This window comes from Mugil cephalus, chromosome 4 (genome assembly GCF_022458985.1).
Source record: "Mugil cephalus isolate CIBA_MC_2020 chromosome 4, CIBA_Mcephalus_1.1, whole genome shotgun sequence".
NCBI classification, from domain to species: Eukaryota; Metazoa; Chordata; class Actinopteri; order Mugiliformes; family Mugilidae; genus Mugil; species Mugil cephalus.
The window spans coordinates 19,208,551-19,228,685 of NC_061773.1; the positions used below are offsets into that span (position 1 = coordinate 19,208,551).

General features: G+C 45.1%; 1 protein-coding gene across 1 annotated transcript in view; it reads left to right on the forward strand.

Annotated features, from left to right (window-relative positions):
• Positions 1-19,839, forward strand: part of slc25a26 (solute carrier family 25 member 26) — a 55,374-nt gene extending 35,535 nt beyond the window's left edge. The window contains exons 7-10 of the mRNA XM_047583784.1: positions 2,165-2,234; positions 8,075-8,139; positions 11,476-11,549; positions 18,846-19,839. Coding sequence (XP_047439740.1) covers positions 2,165-2,234; positions 8,075-8,139; positions 11,476-11,549; positions 18,846-18,942 — 306 coding nt within the window. The 3' untranslated portion in view covers positions 18,943-19,839. The remainder of the gene's footprint in view (positions 1-2,164; positions 2,235-8,074; positions 8,140-11,475; positions 11,550-18,845) is intronic.
• Positions 19,840-20,135: the final 296 nt, after the last annotated feature.

Below are 20,135 nucleotides of genomic sequence, written 5' to 3' on the forward strand. Positions count from 1 at the left end.
CGACACACCATGCGCGCTACGCGATGCGCACGGACCCCCGCCGCCTCTTTTTCCTGTGGGAAGTCATCCAGGTGCAAAGCCTGACCCTGACACGAGGGTTCACAGGTCAAAAAGTTTGTTTTCCCAGGTTTACTCCTCATTATTTATTCATGAAACGGAGGGCGAGGGAGGGAGAGGGTCCGAGAGGGAGAGAAACGGAGGATTCCCCCAGCGTGAGGCCTTTGATGTGGAAAACAAAATCTCCCTTTTAATCTGCCCTGTAATGGAACACACATGACCCATCCCGAGCTCGCAGACGCTCTCCCTCTGTCCGCCGCCGATTCTTTCTTCTGCCTCGTCTCTGTGTTTACGTGTTTGTGTTTGCGTGCACATGCACGCACTCCCACGTATTTCCTGTGATGTCCACATGTGTGTGGGATAGGAGGAGAATGAGATAACGTGCAACAGATTGAACTCGTGGCGGGGGGTGGAGGGCGGGGGGGGGGCAATGGACAAAGAAAATATTAGTAATCGCTTCATGCTGTTGCTCAATTGCTCTCCCTGAGAAGTAATCATACCTTGCGGCGCCCGAGGCGGCCCAGCTGTCCACATGCATCTCATACGGAGACTAAACCTCGCGTGGTCCGTCTCCTCATCCCTCTGACGAAACTAGCGGGGGGAGAGAAAGAGACGGCTTCACTGTCACATCCTCCTCTCTATCTCAGACCGAAAACATCAGGTGGTTTCCGTCAGTAGCCAGTTGCATTTGTTATCTGCAGGTTTTTAGACTCAGCAAGTAATTAACTATAGAATACATTGGAAGTCGTCTTCTACATTTACTTTCTGCTGACTCTGTTTCCATAGTGGCAGTGTAGCTTGACCTGTAAAACAGTCTAAGAACATCTTAAAACACTATAAATCTTTTGGACAAATAAAAACATGTATTGAATCGTCGTATAAATAAATAAATGCAAAATATGTTTAAAACCTATTCACTTTAATTTGTTGCCAGTAAAATGAAGTATATTATCCACAACCATTAATGCATTCCTCGTTCCGTTATCATGACCTCATGAAAAGCACATAGTGGTCAAAGCAGCAGTAATGCTGTGGAAAGCAAGCAGAATCCAAAGTGCAGTCATGGTTAATGGTTTTATTCTATAAAAAAAGTAGTGGAGGGTGAAGCAGAAGTTGAAAGGAAGCAAAACATTTATTTTTTTTTTTGCCAAAATGGTGAAAGAAATGAGTCTATAAAAGTCTTAAACGCCGTGTGCTCCCGTCTTCTTAGGCAGGTCACCTGAGGTAACGAGGTTACGATCTCAACGGGATCTATCTGGTTAAATAAAGGTTAAAATAAAATGAAATTTTGAACGACGATCTGGCTTCAGAGACCTGCCACGTGCTTCTCTCCACCTCTCCGGAGGTACCACGTTATCAAGCAACTGGATAAATTGCAAAAGAGAACAATATATTAGAGACATAACTATCCAATTATTTTTTTCTTTTCTTTTTTTTTGGTTGAAAACACTCCATGATAAAAAAAAACAAACAAAAAAAACAACCAGCAGATTAGCAGTCAGCTAATAACAAGAAGACACCAGCTAACTACCCATACTAACAGCAGGAAGCAGGAAGTATACTGCCGTTAGCTAGGCCAGACTTTGAACTCAATTCAAATTGACCTTTACTTCAGTTTTGTTACAGAACATCTGGAGTAATAAAGTTTTCGTGGGCGTGAGGATCTCAAACTGGCTCCCAGGCTAGTGAGAAACCATACGTACAGACAAATAATTTAATGTGTTTATGAGTGCGTCTGATATGTGAATATGTGATGAACTAACACCGCGGCGTCTGCACAAAATGTGTGAAGATTTAGTGCGGTGGAGTGGGAAAACATCATCAGATTCTCTTGCCTCTCCCTCTCGTCCCGTCCCGGTTCTTGGGAAACAAGTAGCATGACATCACTGGGGAGACGAGGCAACACAAAAATAGCCCCGCAGCCCTTTTCCCAGCCCAGACAGGACCCCAGACCAGAGCAAGGTTCACAATGTGTTTTCAGCGTGTCTGATATCTCCACTAACTACAATCATCTCTCTTTCTCTCCCCGTCTGTCCCCCTCTTTCTCTGTTTTTCTTGCTCTTTCATCATCCCCCTCTACGGACTCCATCCTCTCTCTTTCTCCCAGACGCTGTGGTCACGGAGGCAAGGTCACACGCTCTACTCTTGGCAGGCGGCGGTGTGCGGAGCTTTTGCAGGTGCAGGGGATTATATGCTGCTTTTGGGAAAGAGGCGGGTTGAAGGGGGGCAGGGGGGAGGTTGAAGGGGGAGGGAGGAGTGGACGGTCTAGGTGGATAGGTAGGTAGGTAGATTGATAGAGGGTGGATGGGCGAATAGATGGCCAGAAGGGCAGTGCACGTTTGCCCACGTAAGCCACATTCTTGTACGATGCCTTCAAGGTGAGATCTGCGTGCGAACCACATCCTCACCTGCACACCAGACCCGCTGAAGTCGAGAGGGCCCAAGAGAAAATGAAAAGAGCAAACTATTCCAGTTATTTATTTATTTTTTGTAAAATCCACTGTTACCAAACGGCATAGAACTTGCTATCCACACTGCAAAAGAAAAGTCCCTTCACAGACTTTATTGGACTGTCTTCGGCTGGATGAGTATCAGGGGACAGGCAGACAATCAGGGGGAAATGGAGAGGAGGGACGAGAGGGGCCGGTTTCTGGGTATAGGCCCCAGCAGCTGTGCGACCTCCTGAGCACTGGAGCCTGAAGTGGTTTTGGAAAGAGGGGAAGGCGCAGGAAAAGAGTGAAGGAGTTGATTAAAAACTCTCCGAATGGGAAAAACGACTTGTGACGCAACTCTAGAATTAAATCAAACCATGAACCAAAAGAAAAGAAAACAAAAGAAGTTTTGCTTGTTCTATTTTAAAACCAAAAGTTAACAGCCAAGTATCATTCTTATCTTTATGTGTTATTTTCTAAGACCCGGGGCCTCATGTACAAAGACTTAGTTCTACTAAAAATAGGTGTACGCTCAAACCCATAAAACGCTGCTCAGCTAAAAATCCTAATGTATGAAGAATCTGTGTGCACACATCAATCCAAGCACTTTTCCCTTGTGTCTCAATCACGTTGAATTAAGAGCTCTTGTCCACGCCCCGTTTGGCAAACAACTGTTAGGTGCATTACCACCACTATCTGGACTGGAGTATGAAGCTATTACACTATTAACAAATTTACATAAACTTTTATAAATGTGCTTTGCAAAAACCTATCAAATCTACCATATTTCCACTGTAATTTCACTCTTGATACATCTGAATTTTGTAGTGTAAAAGACCACACGCGACATTTTTGAGCTCACGCACCCTATGTACATGAGGCCCCCTGAGCATTACCATTGGTAATAAATGGCACTTGGATCAAAATATTAGTAGTATATGCAAGAAGGTCCAAAAGCGCTTCTTCTTTTTAAATGTAGGAACATGCAAAACTGCAAACAATTACCCAACTGTGGCGTCACTTCACCTCCCCAATCTATTGTCTTGGCAAAAAAAAGACTTCGGCAACATATGTTCTTGGTCTGTGTAAAAGGAAACAACTACCATGAGAGTCCAACCAGTGCCAACGATGTGCAACTCACCGGAAACTCAAAGGTCACAGACGCTCACTGACTGCAGGCCACAACGGGCTGTTTGCTTGGTGTATGACCTCCCCAAACAAAGAAAAGGTTCTTGTGGGATTGTGCTGGATCTGGAATGATCTGATAAATAAAAATAGCTTAATGAAAGTGATCCCTCCCCAGTCATTTTACTGGCAAAAGCCTTGAGCAAGATCAGGAAGTCTATGATAAAACTCTTCTTCTCTTCAAACTATTAAAAGCACCTCTTACTCCTGGAAGTATGTAGTATGCAGGTATGTGCGCAGTAGGGAAGCATAGTTGGATTGATGAAGGCTGAACCAGTCGGATAAGACCCACGACATGAAAGTGGAGTTAGTTAACTTTTCCTGTCGCTCCTCTAATGTGGTGACATCCCGTTCCAAAAACGCTTTTTGTTTTTTTTGCGTGTTTCCATTGAAAGGTGTTCTCGTCATTGACTTCAAGTGAACTGGTCACATGACCCCCTGCATCATCTCCAGTGATGGGGAATTGCAAAAAAAAGTATTTCCATTCCACTTTTGCGATAAACTTTTGATACATCTGAAAACCACCTCATGAGAGCGATATCTAAATGTAGGCGTTTCCATTACCAGTTTTTTATTGCGATATTTAGGTTTTGCGCATTTCTAGGGGTAATGGAAATTCACCAAGTGTCACTTGCAACGCTGATCGAGTTGTAGCTCATGTCAGCTATAGTGTAAATGCACTGCAAGTTTTTCTGGCTTCCAGGCTGAAAAACAACCTCCAGCTAAACAAAACAAGACATGTTTCAATAAAGCCTGCTGTTGTTGATCCAGCATTTAAACCGATCAGCTCTTAGATTAAGGAAGAGCCAAGGGTTTTCCGTCATACCCTGAAGTTTCAGGGTTTGCATTCAGTGGGGGAAAAAAAAAAAAAAAAAAAAAAAACTACAGCCACGTTGGCTTTATGAAGTCATTGTTCCCCACATGTACATGAGCAGGCAGGTTGGGAGCAAGTCAGACCAAATTTCACCAGCACGCATTGTGCTCCAGTCATGTGTGCAGGCCTGGCTCATCTTAAACAACCCTGTACTCGTTGAATCATTGCGTTTAGCTACATCACATGATTCCTAGGCTTTTGCTCCGATTGACTCAGATAACTCGAGAAAAACACATGTGGCTTTGCAGTTTGATCAGTTTCTAACTGGTTTTTAAGTTTGTGATGTGACTGTGGTGTAAAACCACCAACTGTTGAAGTGAATAACGCCGGTGACCTCATTAAAGTGTAACAGCATTTCCACATGGGGACAGCATCCCTGCACCCTGGTGCCATACGTTCCCACAGAAAAGTGACACACACTGATCCTTGCTCGCTCGACGGGAAGTTTTCTTATTTTAATTCTTGAACTGTAGCAACTAAAAAATAATAAATAAATGGGATCAAAAGTTGGCACCATGATACACAAAACCATATCACATCAATTGTCAGATGCTTACAGATGTGGACCACACATACCAGGGATCCATGTGACGTAAAAGAAAATATGTTGCATCAGATCAGCCGACTTCTTCCACTGCTACATGCTCCAGTTTTGAAGTTGACATGTCCTTTGCTCTCTGCGTCCGTAAACTACCTCGGCCGTTCACAGTGTTGACGTCAGTTCTTGGTTTTTCCTTCCGTGAAGCCGTTTTAATACGTACTGACCATTGTGGAAACAAGAACTCCCCTCAAGAGCTGCAAATTCCCTAGGTCCCAAACTGATCAAGTGTCTGTGGGATGAGACATGTAGGCCCCTCCCCTCAATCCATAGGACACAAAGGCCCAAACATTTGGTTGCTGGACATCAGAGGACACTATCAGAAGACGCATGTCCATTCTCTGATGAGTCCCAACTGTTTTGGAGGCACAAGGGAGACCTACATAATATTAGGAAGGTGGTCATAATGTCGGTGTATAGTAACATAGCGGGTACATCCTGTATCGTTGCTCTCAATAAAAATAAAAAAAGCCACTCCATCTGTCTTTCCATCCATTCTCCATCTCTTTCATGGTGAAAAAGCGAAAACCACAATCTAAATACGTATTCCTGACAAGAAGAACGGTCCTGCAGACCAGACCGTGGAGCAGCCGTTGGACTCCGTAACAGTCAATAACTCTTACGATGCTAAAAGAAGCCAGGCAAAAGGCAGATTGAAGTAAGCTGCTCAGGGGCGATGCTGAGACGGGGATGGAGGTGAGAGAGAGAAAAGGAAAGAAGGACACGACACCCCGAGGAGCTGCAGACGTGGCCCTGCGCCACCCCACCTGGCCTGTGGCCTCGGTGGGAAGAAGAGGGAGAAAGAAATTTGATGAAGTTGCAGACAGAGTTATGCATAGAAGGAACAGCATAAAAGAAATAACTGCAAGGTGACGGCCCTGAAAACGTGTTGGGATTCGTCAGGTGGATTTGTTTTTATCTTCCTGCATTTGCTGCCTTGAGCCTATTGTAGAGCTAGTGGAATTTAAATTGTTACTAATAGACTCCTCCACAGTTAAACAGTGTGATGTTTTTTGAGGGGCGGGGCTTATCTGGAGGCAAAGCATCTCAAACACTATAACCTGTAAACACCAGTTAGCACATTTCAGCAGTCTGTTTTGGCAAGAATGGACAAGGAAAACACATATTTTAGAGAATATACTAATAGACTCACTCGCTTAGACTGTGAGGGTTATTTTAAAAGGTCGACTCTGACTAATGGGACTAAATTCACCAACCCCTAGACTCTCACTCAGTGGATGGACGATTTGACAGGACTGCCCACCGCGCAATGGCCAGACATTTATACGGACCTAATTGAGAAACTGAGCGTCTACACGAAAGAAAAACTGTAGGCATGCAAATCGTTAGACGAAGTGGAGGGTGATGTAGTTCTACTAGGACACCCCCTGAAACATACAACTAATATTGAGTTAGCTAGCAGTTAGCATTAACATGTAACAATTAACTTAATGTAATTTCGTCACAATTTAGCCATAGCGTTGTCCAGGCTGAAACTGATGATGCGGTAAAACTTCAACCTAGTGATTTTGCTTTTTCGGTTTTGCCCCCGCCAAAATACATCAAGATGACATTTTTATGATGTTTGCAGTGACAGTGTTTGCCTCCAGATTCCCTCTGCTCTGCCTGCAGCTAACATTGTGACGTGGGCCATGAAGGGGTCCGTAATCCACCACAAGTAAATAAATGTGTTTGAGTCAGTCAGCTTTAATTCTGAGAAAGTGGATTATTTGGGAAAAGGAATTTGACACAAATAGAAGTGGAGCGGTGTGTGTGTAGGGGGGTGGGGTGTGGGGGGCGGCTGGACTAGAGGAACAGGGGGCCGCGGGGTCCAGGGTAGGAGTCAAGTTCACATCCCTCCGTGACCAAGCTGCCGTCCAAGAGGGATCCTCAGGTTTCAGTCACTTCCCCTTACATTGCACTTCACACTCTCTCCTTCACTCGTACATAATCTGCTTGACACTGGAAATGCTCACACAGGCGCTTTTAATCATCCCAAATATCTCCGCCAGTGGCCCGCATTAACTTACGGCGGACTTGACCCCGCGCGAACCTCCTACTGAAAACGGCCCAGCCCGAGATTACGTCAGCCGCTGGTTGGTGTCTAAGCTTCATCCCTTCACTTTCCTTTTCTCCCTTATACTATAATTCAGATCACTAAGTTGAGGCGAGTAAGATTTATTGAGTCAATTCCTCCTTTTACTGCTGTCTAAGAATATTACAAAACATATATTACAGTAAGAGGGCTGCATCTGTTTATTCTTGAGTCAATCCACCCGAGAAGCATTAACCAGTAAAATGTTATTTTCCTGTATCCTCATCTCACTTGTGGCCGCATTGCTCCTCGGTGGCCCATACGGACATGTTTGTGGAGAACAGTTGCTATGTTTGTGACACACACACGTACACAATGCGGAGTTTCACACTCCGGCTCAGTGGGGACACGTCTGGACCGAGCCGCCCCGTCCGGCTTCCAGCTCGCGGCGCGTCGGAGGGAAGTCGGGGTGTGACTGCTCCTATAAAGCTCACAGGAGTCAGTGGCCAGGTGTGTGTGTGTGTGCGTGCATGTTTATGTGCTGGAAAAGGAAGTGTGTAGCTCAGGGGAAAGGTGCTGGGTGAGTCAGTAGGAAGGGAGGTGAGGGGGGAGTGGGGGTGGGAATAGAAGTGTGTCTGGTTTTTGCGGTCTAATAACAGGGGGAGTGGAGGATGGTTTGGAACGAGGAATATCATCATTTTCACGAACTTAATGGGGAGAAGGGCCAAGAGTTGCGCTGTTTATTGCAGAATTAATACGTTACTGTAACTGCGCCTAAGTAATTGGACACTTTTATGGGTCAGTTTCTTTTTATATTTAAAGGCTCTTCTGAGAGCAGGGAGCTGAGGTTCTTTTATGCTTCGTGCTGAAACTGAGTGTTGTCTCTTTCGTAGGTGCGGTGGCGGCGTTCGTCACCACTCCGCTTGACGTGGCGAAGACCAGGATTATGCTTGCAAAGGTATACACACTCAAACCCGGCCAGAGAGCGCACCAGCTCCTCTGGCAGCGACTTTTAAACACTGCTGTCAGGTGATGCCTCGCAGGCAGGGAGCCGAGCGGTCCCGAGGACTGAGTTGATTGCAACAGTGTCAGCGGGCGGAGCGGGACAGAGCGGGCCGAGGTAGCGCCGGGACGGTAGTGAGGCATTCATCACCTGATGCGGAATATGGACCGTGTCGGGAAGACATGTTTGTGCACATGGTTAGTGTTAAGATTTGATGCTGCTCCAGAGGAATTTCCATCTCAAGGCTGCTTGTCACTGAGAGGTGAAGCAGAAGGCCAGCGTCCCTCCTGTTAGCTCTCCTACTCTGTCCATCTTCTAAAACAGCCCCCCACCCCTCCTCCTCCTCCTCCAACACACACACACACACACACACACACACACACACACACACACCCTCACCCTCCTCTCTATGTTGTGGTATTCCTCCTCTTCCTCCCTCTCTCCACCACCTTTTTTTTTTTTTTTTTTTTCTTCTGGCTCGCTCAAACTGTACGTCTGGCTTCCCTCAATATGCCTGTGTGTGCAAAGGGTAGTGAGTTCAGAGTTACCCCAATCAGCCCCCCCACGGACACACACACACACACACATACACACATACTGTCCTTGGACAAGACATACTGTTCCATTCCCACCCCCATTCTAACTAATGAGATACTGGAATTAACAAAACACTCCGACAGTCCTGATCTCCTGCGAGAAGCCGTTGGCTGTAGCTGGAACAGTGAGGTACAAAAGCTTCCTGTAAACATTATCTGAAATGCAGCTGCTGTAATTTAACCACCAGCAGAGGACACGGCCTGCGCTGGGGTTCAGTTATAACTTTATAAGGCCAGGTTTTGGATTCACTTATGGCGCCACAGGTGAGCTTGGGAAAAAAAAAAAAAAGGTTTTCATTGCGTTCGGCGAGAATGAAACGCTACTCGGCTGCTCTGATTCAGATCGGTGTGATTTATTTTGATGGTTTTTAATAGCTTTGGAACCGTTTAAACATAACAAATAGCACATTAGTAATTACAGGAGGGGTTTGCTTTGAATAAGAAAAAAAAAGGAGAAATGATGAAAATGAGAAAATAATCCAGCTGTCTGTATTAATGAGCAAGAATAAACAAGGGAATAAGGAAAAATGGGAACATGCAACTTGATATGTCGTCACATTTTAATCCCACCACTATTTTCTCACATATATATATCGATGCAGATTTGACATTTAAACTTGTGGATTCGTAAGTTTAAGTATCAGAAGATCTAAATATATATGTCTGGTTTTGACCTACATACACTATAAATCATAGGTCTTCAACAGGGGGTCCGCGAAGATACTGCAAGAGGGTCACAAAAATCTTTGGTTGATTAGACATTTTTTATGTATTTTTCAAATTTTGTCCCACAGTTCTCCCCCACAGATTTAAATTTCTTTAAATAGACATTAACATTAACATGGCTCTCCTATTCAGTCTATTCAGTCCCCACTTGAAATCCAGAAACATGCTGCCATATTAGCAGAAGAGAAGCTAACAGTTCTGCTCGTTCCCAACCTACTGTTGCAAAAAAATAATATTTGAAACTGTCTGTATTGTTTGAATATCTTAATATTGAATGCAAAATGATAATAATAATAATGTATCTTTATAAATAGCACTAGGCTGAGTTTAATATAGAACACATATAGTAGGAAGGGGGTCCCTACTTAATCTCTCCATCAGTTTGGGGGTCCTTGGTCTGAAAAACATTGAAGACTCCTGCTTTAAAACATTGGGCGAGAGGGACAAACAACCATTCACGCTCACATGCACACCTACAGCCAGTTTAAAACCACTAATTAACCTAACAAGCACGTCTTAGGACTGTGGGAAGAAGCCAGAGCCAGCTGGGCCATATGGCACGTTAAAACTAAATGTAATCTCTCAGCTCTGACCTGGTATCGAAGCTGAATCTGCCTCGGTTCCAAACGTACCCACGATTTATAAAAGCTTGTCGGGGGTTTGGTTTCGGTCCCTGGAGCAGTGAGGGATGACAGGTCCAGACGGGAGAGAGCAGTGCTGGCACTGAACAGGAACAGGACGCTTTGGATCAGACGACGAGGAGGAAGTTTGGGTGTTGGAACTTGTCACTTCAGTTTCCCTCCGCGCGGCAGGCGGAATGAAAGACCGGAGTTGTGCAGTAGGCGGCCTGACGCAGACGAGACCCAGGCGGGCAGGCGTCCAAGGCGCAGCTGGACGCCCGTCGAGGTCAGGACTCCTGCCACGCCGCCGTGCCTGCAGCAGCGGCGGCGCGCCTGGCACACCGCGGCGCTCCCACGTGCCTCCTGCGCCGCTGCCGCACAACGCTGCTCTTCTCCTCAGGTTGGCATGACTGGATGTCGTGTTCACCGGTGGCAGGAAGGCGTGTGTGAACATACATGTGTAGCAGCTGCTTTCTGAATCACTTTCTGAGAACCAGAAAAGTTCGGTGTGAAGCAAGCGTTTAAGTGCGACTTCAGTCAGAGAAAAACCTGAGCTACATGAAGATATTTTTGTATGTCAGCATAAATTACACAGGGACTGTGTATGTATGTGTGTATGTGTGTGTGTGTGTGTGTGTTTTGGACAACCTCCTTCCACCGTTCCACGGCAGTAAAGGAAAAGAAAACTTGTCAGACGTGGAACGGGGAGAGACATTTCTCAGCCACCTGTCTCCAAAAGAAACACGAGGAATAGGGGTGATTTTTTTTTTTTTCTCTCCCGAAGAGAGAAAAAAAAAAGTGTGAATCTTCCTCTCGTTCCAGCAGATCCCAGAGTCACAATTTATAGCGGATGCCGCGAGCGGTTTCCTGCGTGTCCGACAAGCTGCGGCGTGGATTGGCGTGCGTGCGCTTCCACACGTGCGCCTTCTAATATTTTCCTCTTCCTTTTTCTCTCTTTTGCCGCCGCCACCCTCACTTAACCCTCACCGGCCCTGTCCCAAAGCTCTCGAACCCCTCTGTGATGGATTGAAAACCCTGCGGACAGCTAATCCGTATTGTGTAAATAAATCCGCGGGACTGATGGCTGCGGAGGCAGACAAGGCGAACTTGTTGAGTTTGTTTTTGGGTGGGCAAGTGGCTGGGTGTGTTTTCCGAGCGGGTGTCTGGGTGAGTGTTGGAGGTGACACCTGCGCTGACACAGCTGTCCGTGAGCGAGGAGATGGAGGGGGGGGAGTTGATGGAGGCTCAGCGAGGGAAGACTAAACAGGGTGTCTGTCCGAGAAGCAGGAAGCTTAGGAGACAATCTATCCGTCATCGCACCTCTATTTTCTCTCTCTGTTTCTCCCCAGGCTGGGTCGACCACAGCGAGCGGCAACATCCCTCTGGTGCTCTACGACGTGTGGAGGAGTCGAGGCCTTACAGGGTGAGTGCTGTGCGCGCGCCTTTCGTTTCGGCGAAACGTGCAAAGGCCACCGCGGTTGTTTAAAGCCGAACAGCCTCTTTACACAAACCATTTTATCCCAGGCCATTTAAAAGCCTCCTATTTTACATGATTTGATTTACCTCCGCCTCGATCTGTCGCGTAATCAGGTTTGATGATTGAGCGGTCACTCCGGGGAACGCGGATTTACGGCCGCAGCTGAAAAATGAGACGTATAAAAGCTTTTCCTGCCGACTCGCTGCACCGTCCCATTGATTAAGGCGTTACAGGGGCCGAGTGGAAGGGTTTATTTGAGTGTTCTGATGTGTTTATGAAGCGCAGTGGACAAAAGGCCAGGTCTAATGGGGCCACGGAGGGCTGCCAGCGCTAAAACAAACCCGGTGAATAATAGGCCCGCTTGTGTGCGAGCCGCCATCATTTGGTCAGGATGCACCTCGGCTTAATGCTCGCAGCAGAGTCGGTTTGGGGCCGGGCCAAACAAAGCTCTCCCCCCTCACTGCCTCGCAAACACATACACACTTGGAAAAAAAAAAAAAAAAAGAACAGTTTTTTTTGTTTGTTTGCAGAAGCCACATTGCTGAGAGAAGTTCTATTTTGGCTTTGTTATGAGTCAAGGGTGATTCCCCATATACTACTTTCGAACGTCAGTAATAGCCCGAACATCATTTTCAATAAAGATCACGACCTGGACGGAGTCCCACTGCACTCGCTGTAGCCGTAACCGAGGAGTAATGCACTGGAGAAAACCAGTTCCCATCTCTGCACCACATGGAAACCTTTGTTTTTTCCTCTTTTTTTTTTCCTCCCCTTTATCTCATCCAGCTATCATCCCGGGCTCAACTGTATGCCCATCGTAGTGGAGAGTCTTAAGAATACAGATCCAAATCTCAGCAACATGATAAACTCCTCCTCTGATCTGATACTAATGTAAGCAGAGAAGTTAAAGAATGCAAAGAAAGAACAAAACAAATGAAATATAGGGACAAAGGAGAGTGTGTAATAAGTAAAGGGGGGGCGCCTGTTGTTCCGCGGGGCCAAAGGCCTGCTTGTTGCACTGGTGCATGCCTGATACAAATTGCTGGGGCTTTAAAGCTGTAATTATGGTAATAGGCCCAATTGCTGTGTAGTGAAGCTCTAAAGTGCTTCCATGTGTGCGCTGTGCCCCAGAGACCCTGGGTTAGCGAGTTAGAGAGTGGTACAGCTCACAGCGGCCTCCCCCAGTAACCTGCGAAAAAACCAAGCTGCACCGGGAATCGTGTCAAAACAAAGACTAATGGGCAACATATCCTCAGGGCTCCCTCCTTTGCTCCATATGCAAAACCAAAATGGAAGGAAAGCAAACAAATAACCCCATATGCACAACAAACCAGACCCTCTTGAAGCCTGTGGTAAACCTCGATTCTACTTTTATGGTCTTTGTACTTCAGACTAAGTTAAAGAATTTAAGCCCTTTTCACCATTTTTTTTAAGGGTTGTTTCAATGGTTTTCAGAAGATGGCGAAAATGTGCTTGAGTGAATAAGGAGAGCGAGTGGAGTTAGCAAGAACCTACTAGTGAATCAAAAAAAATTATAATTCTTGTCCACTGCGGCCTCTGCGCTCTAAGACATAAGGTATTGTTTATTTATCCCATGTGTGGGAAATATCCTTGTCACCGGAGCCCAGAATTAGATGAGAACAAATTTGAAAGAATATACAAAAACATAACACGCTATAGAGGAAAATTGAAATATAGACATACGTATACGTATATCGTAGTTAAAATTGCTAAAATTGGTAAATATGATGTTATTGCTACAATTATAAAATGTAGACAGTGAGGTTTTCCTGCTCTCATGTGTGTTCTGCCATTGACTGGGGGCTACACACCCACTACCCAAAGCTTGCAGCACAAAAAAAAAAAGCTGAACGTAGCAAAATGAATACACATAGCAAATTAATACACAGGCATATACATTTAATGAGGTCCCAAGACTCATTTCATACATTTGGAGAAGATAATCAAATGCAGTGTTATCAATTCAGCCCTGAGCCATACAGATTCCAAACGAGATGGAACAACCAACTGGAAACCCTGAAGACATTTTCGTCTGCCAAAAATCGGTCATAAGAACCTTCTGTTAAACTACAAGCTCATTTTGAAAAGGATTTGAAAGCGCAGATCTAAAATGGTGTTAGTGATCTAAAATTCCCCTGGCCTGTAAGTGGCTCTCAGTTCAAGACCCCTAAGTTTTACGGGTGGGTGGAGTTGAATATGGACGGGTAGGTGACTCTGAGGAAGCATTACTCTACAACGCTACTAGCCTGTAACTGCTCCCACCTGTCACTCAAAGCACTCACAGACTTAAACTTGCCTAAGCCTTGACAAACAAATGAGAACACGAATACAACGATGTCTGTCTCTTCACTGTGCGACGAAAAGAGTCAAAGAGTCACGAAAATAACATTCATAAAATCATGAAGTTTGTCTTACCTTTGCTGTTTTGGGATTAAAAATTATATATCTGTTTCAAAAACATTGCTAATGGCTTCACCTATGACTCTGGAGGCTTCTAGGTCAGAGCATAGGGTGGCGTTCAATTCTCTACATTCCGATTAGTTGATAGAGGTGTCGATCATTATAATTGACCAATCGGTTGTCGAGGACACCCCATGTAGAAATGAGTCTGAATAAACTACAGCAGCCTGCAAGGTAGATGTCACTCAGGTCAGTGCTGGGCCTTTTTATAATATAGTTTGGAGAACAGTGAAGCTCTATGACAGAGAAGTTCATAGAAAATTTTGATATTTGTCGATGGCATAAAAAATGTGTGCTTTTAGAGAAAGTGCTGTAAAATCTGTGTTGTTGTCTCAACTTTTCAGATTCAGCAATTTAACGTGAGCAGCATGACGCGCAAGTACAAGACACTTTTAAGGAACAAAAATAGAACAATACATGCTACAAAAAAGAAAAAAACTATGCCATAAATGTGTTGAAAACTGTATTCATTTTACTGTAAGAGTAAAGTGAATTAGAATTAGAAAACTTTATTTTTACCACAATGTGGAAAATGCAGTTTGCAACAGCATACATAGGGCAGAAAAAAAACAAGAATAATGTGTATAAAAAATAAATAATGAGATAAAAATAGAATGTATACAGAATAAGTAGTGAATGATGAGGGAGTTGAACCTTGAGGAATAATAATATTGCACATATTATGAATGTTCATTGTGGAGCCTAACAGCAGCAGGAAGGAAAGGAAGTGCAGATGTCAACAGGAATTACAGGGATTATGTATATATATGTGTGTACATGTTATTGCAGACGAGTAGTATAGTTCTGAGGACGATCGTGGCCTTGTTCCTCTGAGTTCTGCAGGCTGAGTTTAGAAAGAATGTAAAGAATGAAGAAACCGATGCATCACCCTCAGTTTGGTAGAAAGCTTCATGGGAGTTGGCCGCTTTTGTTTTTAAGTGTCATTTGGTTTTAGTAAATACTATTTATTATAACCAGTCATTATATTATGCATTTGAATATTCCTTCCCTTCAAGAGCACCAACATTTTTCAGCCAAGAAGCTTTCTCTGAGTCCACCACGATTCCTCCATACTGACACTATATTTAGCCTGATTCCTCAGGAGAGGTGATTGGCTGACATTAGGGGGATGACAGGTCCTAGTGACCGGCCCAGCTGTGATGCCAGAGTGAGTCAGGGCACCCAGGGGAGCCGAGGGGAATATTTGAGCTGTGACTTCTTAGTCCACAGGTGGGCCCGATGCCAGACAGGAAATGTAACGCTAGCAGAGAGCTGAGACAAAACAAGAGTGTTGAGTGTTAAATTTAGTTCATTCCTTACGCTGTTAGCCTAGGATCAAGGAGACTCTAGTGGAATATGTCGAGATCTCTTGCGTTTCTTAGCTTCCTTATTGTTGCTGCATGTGTGACGTTCGGTGGCTTCTGCTTCGAGAGCTTGCTGCGGTGAGACGGAGAGAACGCGTCAAAGGGCAACGGCGGTGTTTATTTGGAGCCTCTGCACCAGTTCATACTTGGATAAACACACTAGCTTTAGGTCTGTCACGTTTACACTTCCCACAGCCCACCGTGCACAGCTAACCCCCTTCGCCTGAGAACAGCCGATCTGGGCCGGGGCATTCTGAAACGTGGAGTTGTGCGAATGGTTGGGATGTTTGGGAGATCCCTGACACGCTCAGCACCTTGTATCACTTTACAGCCGAAAAAAAAGGGGGCGATGTCGATCAGTGACTAAAATCTGACATTTCCTGTGAAAGAGCTGCACTTAAGTGTCAGGAAATAATAGCGGCATTAATGTGACAGAGCTTTATGTAGATGGTAAATATATGAATCTGAGGTTCAGTCCAGTTTCTTTTTTATTCAGAGGTCTTCAGTTAATGGAGTTTGCTCCATTGCTCTTGGGTTGACTCAGTAAGAGAAGCTCATTTTTGGTTTAAATGGTGCAGATGGTGTTTATTCTCGACCTAACTGAGCTTTTGGCCTCAAGCTTGTGAAGCTATTCTTGAACAATACTAAGCTTGGAGCTAAATGCTCACAGTTACTGCTTTTCAATGGATGCTGTTAGTCTGATATGAGAACAATAAGATTAAAAATGCCTCATGAAACTATGTCTCTAAGAACTGACTGGATTTGAGATAGTTTGATAATCCATTCAATAGAAAAACATATTGAGCTGCATTAAACAAACTAATTTAGTCCCTCTTTGCTCCATGTGAGACAACCATAACAAGTGTCAGGGAGGAGCAGAAACATGGCGATGGAAATCCGTAGTTAAGTTTGAATCTGATTTCAGTCACGGTGAAGAAATATTGTAGCCGCGACCAAAGCCAATGAACGTTTTAATCATTTTGACCACATTGAACACACCAACGTTTGCTCACAGAATGCCAGTAGTTTTGCAAGTGGTTTTATCTGAAATCAGTTATTAGACTCCATCATGTGAGGAACCCTGAACAAATTTGTCATTCTAGTTGATGTTGAGCTATTTGTCTGGATGTGCGACCAGTATTCGGTATGAACCCGTACACCGCCCAGCCCCATTTACTTATTACTTAGAAGTTTCATTCTGGATCGCAGTATGTACATTAGTGCATTTCAGGCTTTAGGGTTCTCAAACATGAAAAATGTGATGACAAAGCACAAAACTGACCCTTCGAGTCAGGTCAGGTCTTCAGAGCCGTTTCTTAAAGTGCGTTCGGAGCTGGTGAGATTCCAAACTTTCAGTGTTTCAGCTGTTTTCGTTTCCACGGTTAAAATGAGCAGAAACATGTACTCACTCACCCACGCTGATGACGAACGCAGACCGACATTCGGTGCGCGCGGACACACAAACGCTACGCGGGCACGCATCCACCAGCACACAATGCTCTTCATCCATTACATCTGGCCTGGACCGGGCCCCGAGCATGTGAGCGCGGGGGCGTTGTTGGCAGACGGGAGGTGTCGGTAGGCAAGTACGCGGCAAAGGGGAAGACGGGCCCGAGAAGTGGGGAAAATAAAACACGAAAAAGGGAGATGAACGGAGAGGACAAAGTGAGTGTGTGTCTGAGGAGCGGATGACGCAGCTAGGAAGGGAGGCGGAGGAGAAAACCCCCGAACCACTGAGCCAGCTGAGGGGGCCGTCGCTGGATGGAGAGACAGAAAAGAAACGGATGGATGGACGGCGTGGAGGGACATGTGTGGATGTCATCTGGCCATCAGTCATGCACGTAGAGAGGGAAATAGACAGGAGGAGGGGGGGCCAAGAGCTCCAGGGAGGTGGAGGACCCAGGGTGAGAGCCTGAAGCTTAATCCCAAAAACAGCTGTGCGTAGCGGGGAGGGTGGGCGTCTTGGTTCTTGGGAGACGGGTGCTCTCTCATGGCCCATCACATCCTCTGACCCCCGCAACGTCAACAGCTTCTTGTTGGGGCCCCTCTCACTCTTCATACTGACCAGGCCTCATGTTCGACCCGCTCCCATGGACCCTCTGCACCCGAACACGAGACCCTGCCTCAGCCGAGGCGCCGTAAATTACTCACAGATACTGTCGATACAGCCTGAGCCGCTGCTCACAGCACTCGTCTGGTGAACATCATCAAAGCTCCTGCAGGAACGCTTCTGCTCCGTGGTGTAGGAGCTCACTTTTGAGCAGGTCGAAAAAAACGTCCTCCCTTTGTGCTCTTGAAAATAACTTAAAAATAAGTTTGAAATGCTATTTTGCTGTTTTGAAATCCATTAAAAAGAGGTTTCAAGAGGTTGATCTTAGTTGACCTGAAACAAGGAGAGGCAGAGGGTCTGAGGCCAGAATTGAAACAGACTAAGGTTCTTGTTGGGAAACTGTTGGACTGTATCACATCCACCTGTTTTTAATTTTCAAATGAACGCTCTGAATGGAAAGCCCAAAAGAGGTTTCGAGGGTTTGGTTATTTTTTGAGGTTGATGTTAAAAAAAAAAAAAAGAATCACAGCTTACAGTCAGTACGTTCACATGCACAGGGAATAAAAAAAGTTACATTATTGCCTAAATCCGACTTTAACTGGACAACTTAAGCACATGTAAACACGTTACTCGTAATAATGTTAGTTCTCCTTATCCGACTAAGACACCCAGATAATGCGTTTTTCTCCAGCATGTATACACCTTAATCTGAATTAAACTAGACAACATGTGTGCACATGCTCCACAACCGCTACCGCTTGAGCAAGACATGGAATTTGAGTGTGATTGAGTGAATGGAGGGGTAGATGTGTCACAAACAGGTAGAAAAGTTCTATATAAATACAAACCATTCACCATTGAAGACAACTCTGTGCAGTAAAAACACTGCAACAAGATCACTTATGTTGTCATTAAACCACATCTGCTGTCTGTTGTCGGTTGTCCGTGTTTAATGCGCTTTTCTAATTGTTTAGACTAACAACGGGGGCTCCGTGACCCCTAGTGTGTCCGCGGAGGTACTGCAGGGGGACGTCGCAAAATCTTTGGTTGATTATACATTTTTTATACATATATTTTTTTAATTTTCCCCCACAAATTCAACGAGACTCTATTCAGCCCCCAGGTGAAATCCCATGTATGTATATTTATGTTTACGGCAGTTGCACGGCCACCCTAGTGTTGCATATGTTTGAAATAAAAAAATGAACATTTGAACCTGTGCATTATTTGAATATGTTAATATAGAACACATATAGTAGGTAGGGGGTCGCTACTTAATCGCTACTTAAATTTCAACAAGCTGTAGGAAATGGAATAACGAAAGCCCCTGTCCTTCTTTCTCTGCAGCCTGTTCGCTGGCAGCATACCCAGGGTGACCTTCATCAGCGTGGGTGGCTTCATCTTCCTGGGAGCCTACGAGAAGGTCCGCCGCACTCTGCTGTAGCGCCCGGTCCGTCCTGCTAGACTTTTCCTGAGCCTCCACCCTCTGGAGGACCAGCAGGGAAAGCGTCTCTGGGAGCAGCTACCTCATCGGCCCCAGGAGGGGCCCCTGCGCCTCCGTGCCGCCGGGCCCAGAGAAACAAGGAAACAAGTAGCGCTGGGTGCTGGAAGAGTTTTCCTCCACAGCGGGAGCCGGGGTGCTGCATTCCTGCTCGTTAGTGCTCCGCGGGTTGAGCTGAGCTCCGTCACACTTGACTGGCACTGCCCGGCATCTTTACTGTTTATGCGTGAGTGAAAGAGTTGCCGTATTAAAGACTGTCTCTTTGTAAGCTCGGAGTGAGGATTCGTGATTCCCTTGGGCTCCCTCTGACTTCCAGCGCTGCATGGTTTAATGATCTTTTTAGTGTTTTGTCCATACTTTCTGCTCTGTAATCCGCGCCACCTGTGTTAAAGACCGACCGGGGAGGCACAGCACACATATCTGGCCATTGTTAATTCCCGCCGGAGCACAGCTGATCTCATCCACCTGCTGGAGCCTGAATTCTTTTCTTGAGATGCCTCCAACAATAGAACAGTTTGTTAAATTGGCACTTCAGGCTTTAGCTTCGTGATGAGGCTCAGGTGTTCTATGAAAGGTTTTTTTTCTTCTTTTTGTATTATACATCAGTGTGGAAGAGGATTCGGGGCACTGGAAAAAGAAACAGTTGTAGTTAGAGCGAATGAATTATTAATAGTTTTTTTTTTTTTAGTTCTGACTTTAATCTTAAAAAACAAAACCTCAAACTCGCTCTAACTCCATTTGTTTTGGCCCTAATCCTCTTCCATAACTTATACCTGTCATTGCTTTAAGATTTTATTATGAGGCAACTGGATTTCTAACTATATTAAACAGTTACCTGAATGCTTCTAGTCCAACTTTTTTTTTTTTTTGCTTTCAAATTTATTTATTTCTTTTTGCTTCGGTGTATGACAGTACAGAGATTTACAGTATGACTCATTCATCGATGCTCAAAACACACGTATTCATCATGTCATAAGCTCATATGAGGTAGTCTTGTCTCCCAGTAAACAGAGGTTTTAGTTCATCTATAACTATGGCAGAAGAGACATCTTCTACCATAGCTATAGGAGTAGCATGCACCTGTATCCTGATGCCTTGAGAAACATTTGGAATAATATAATTCATATCCAGCTACC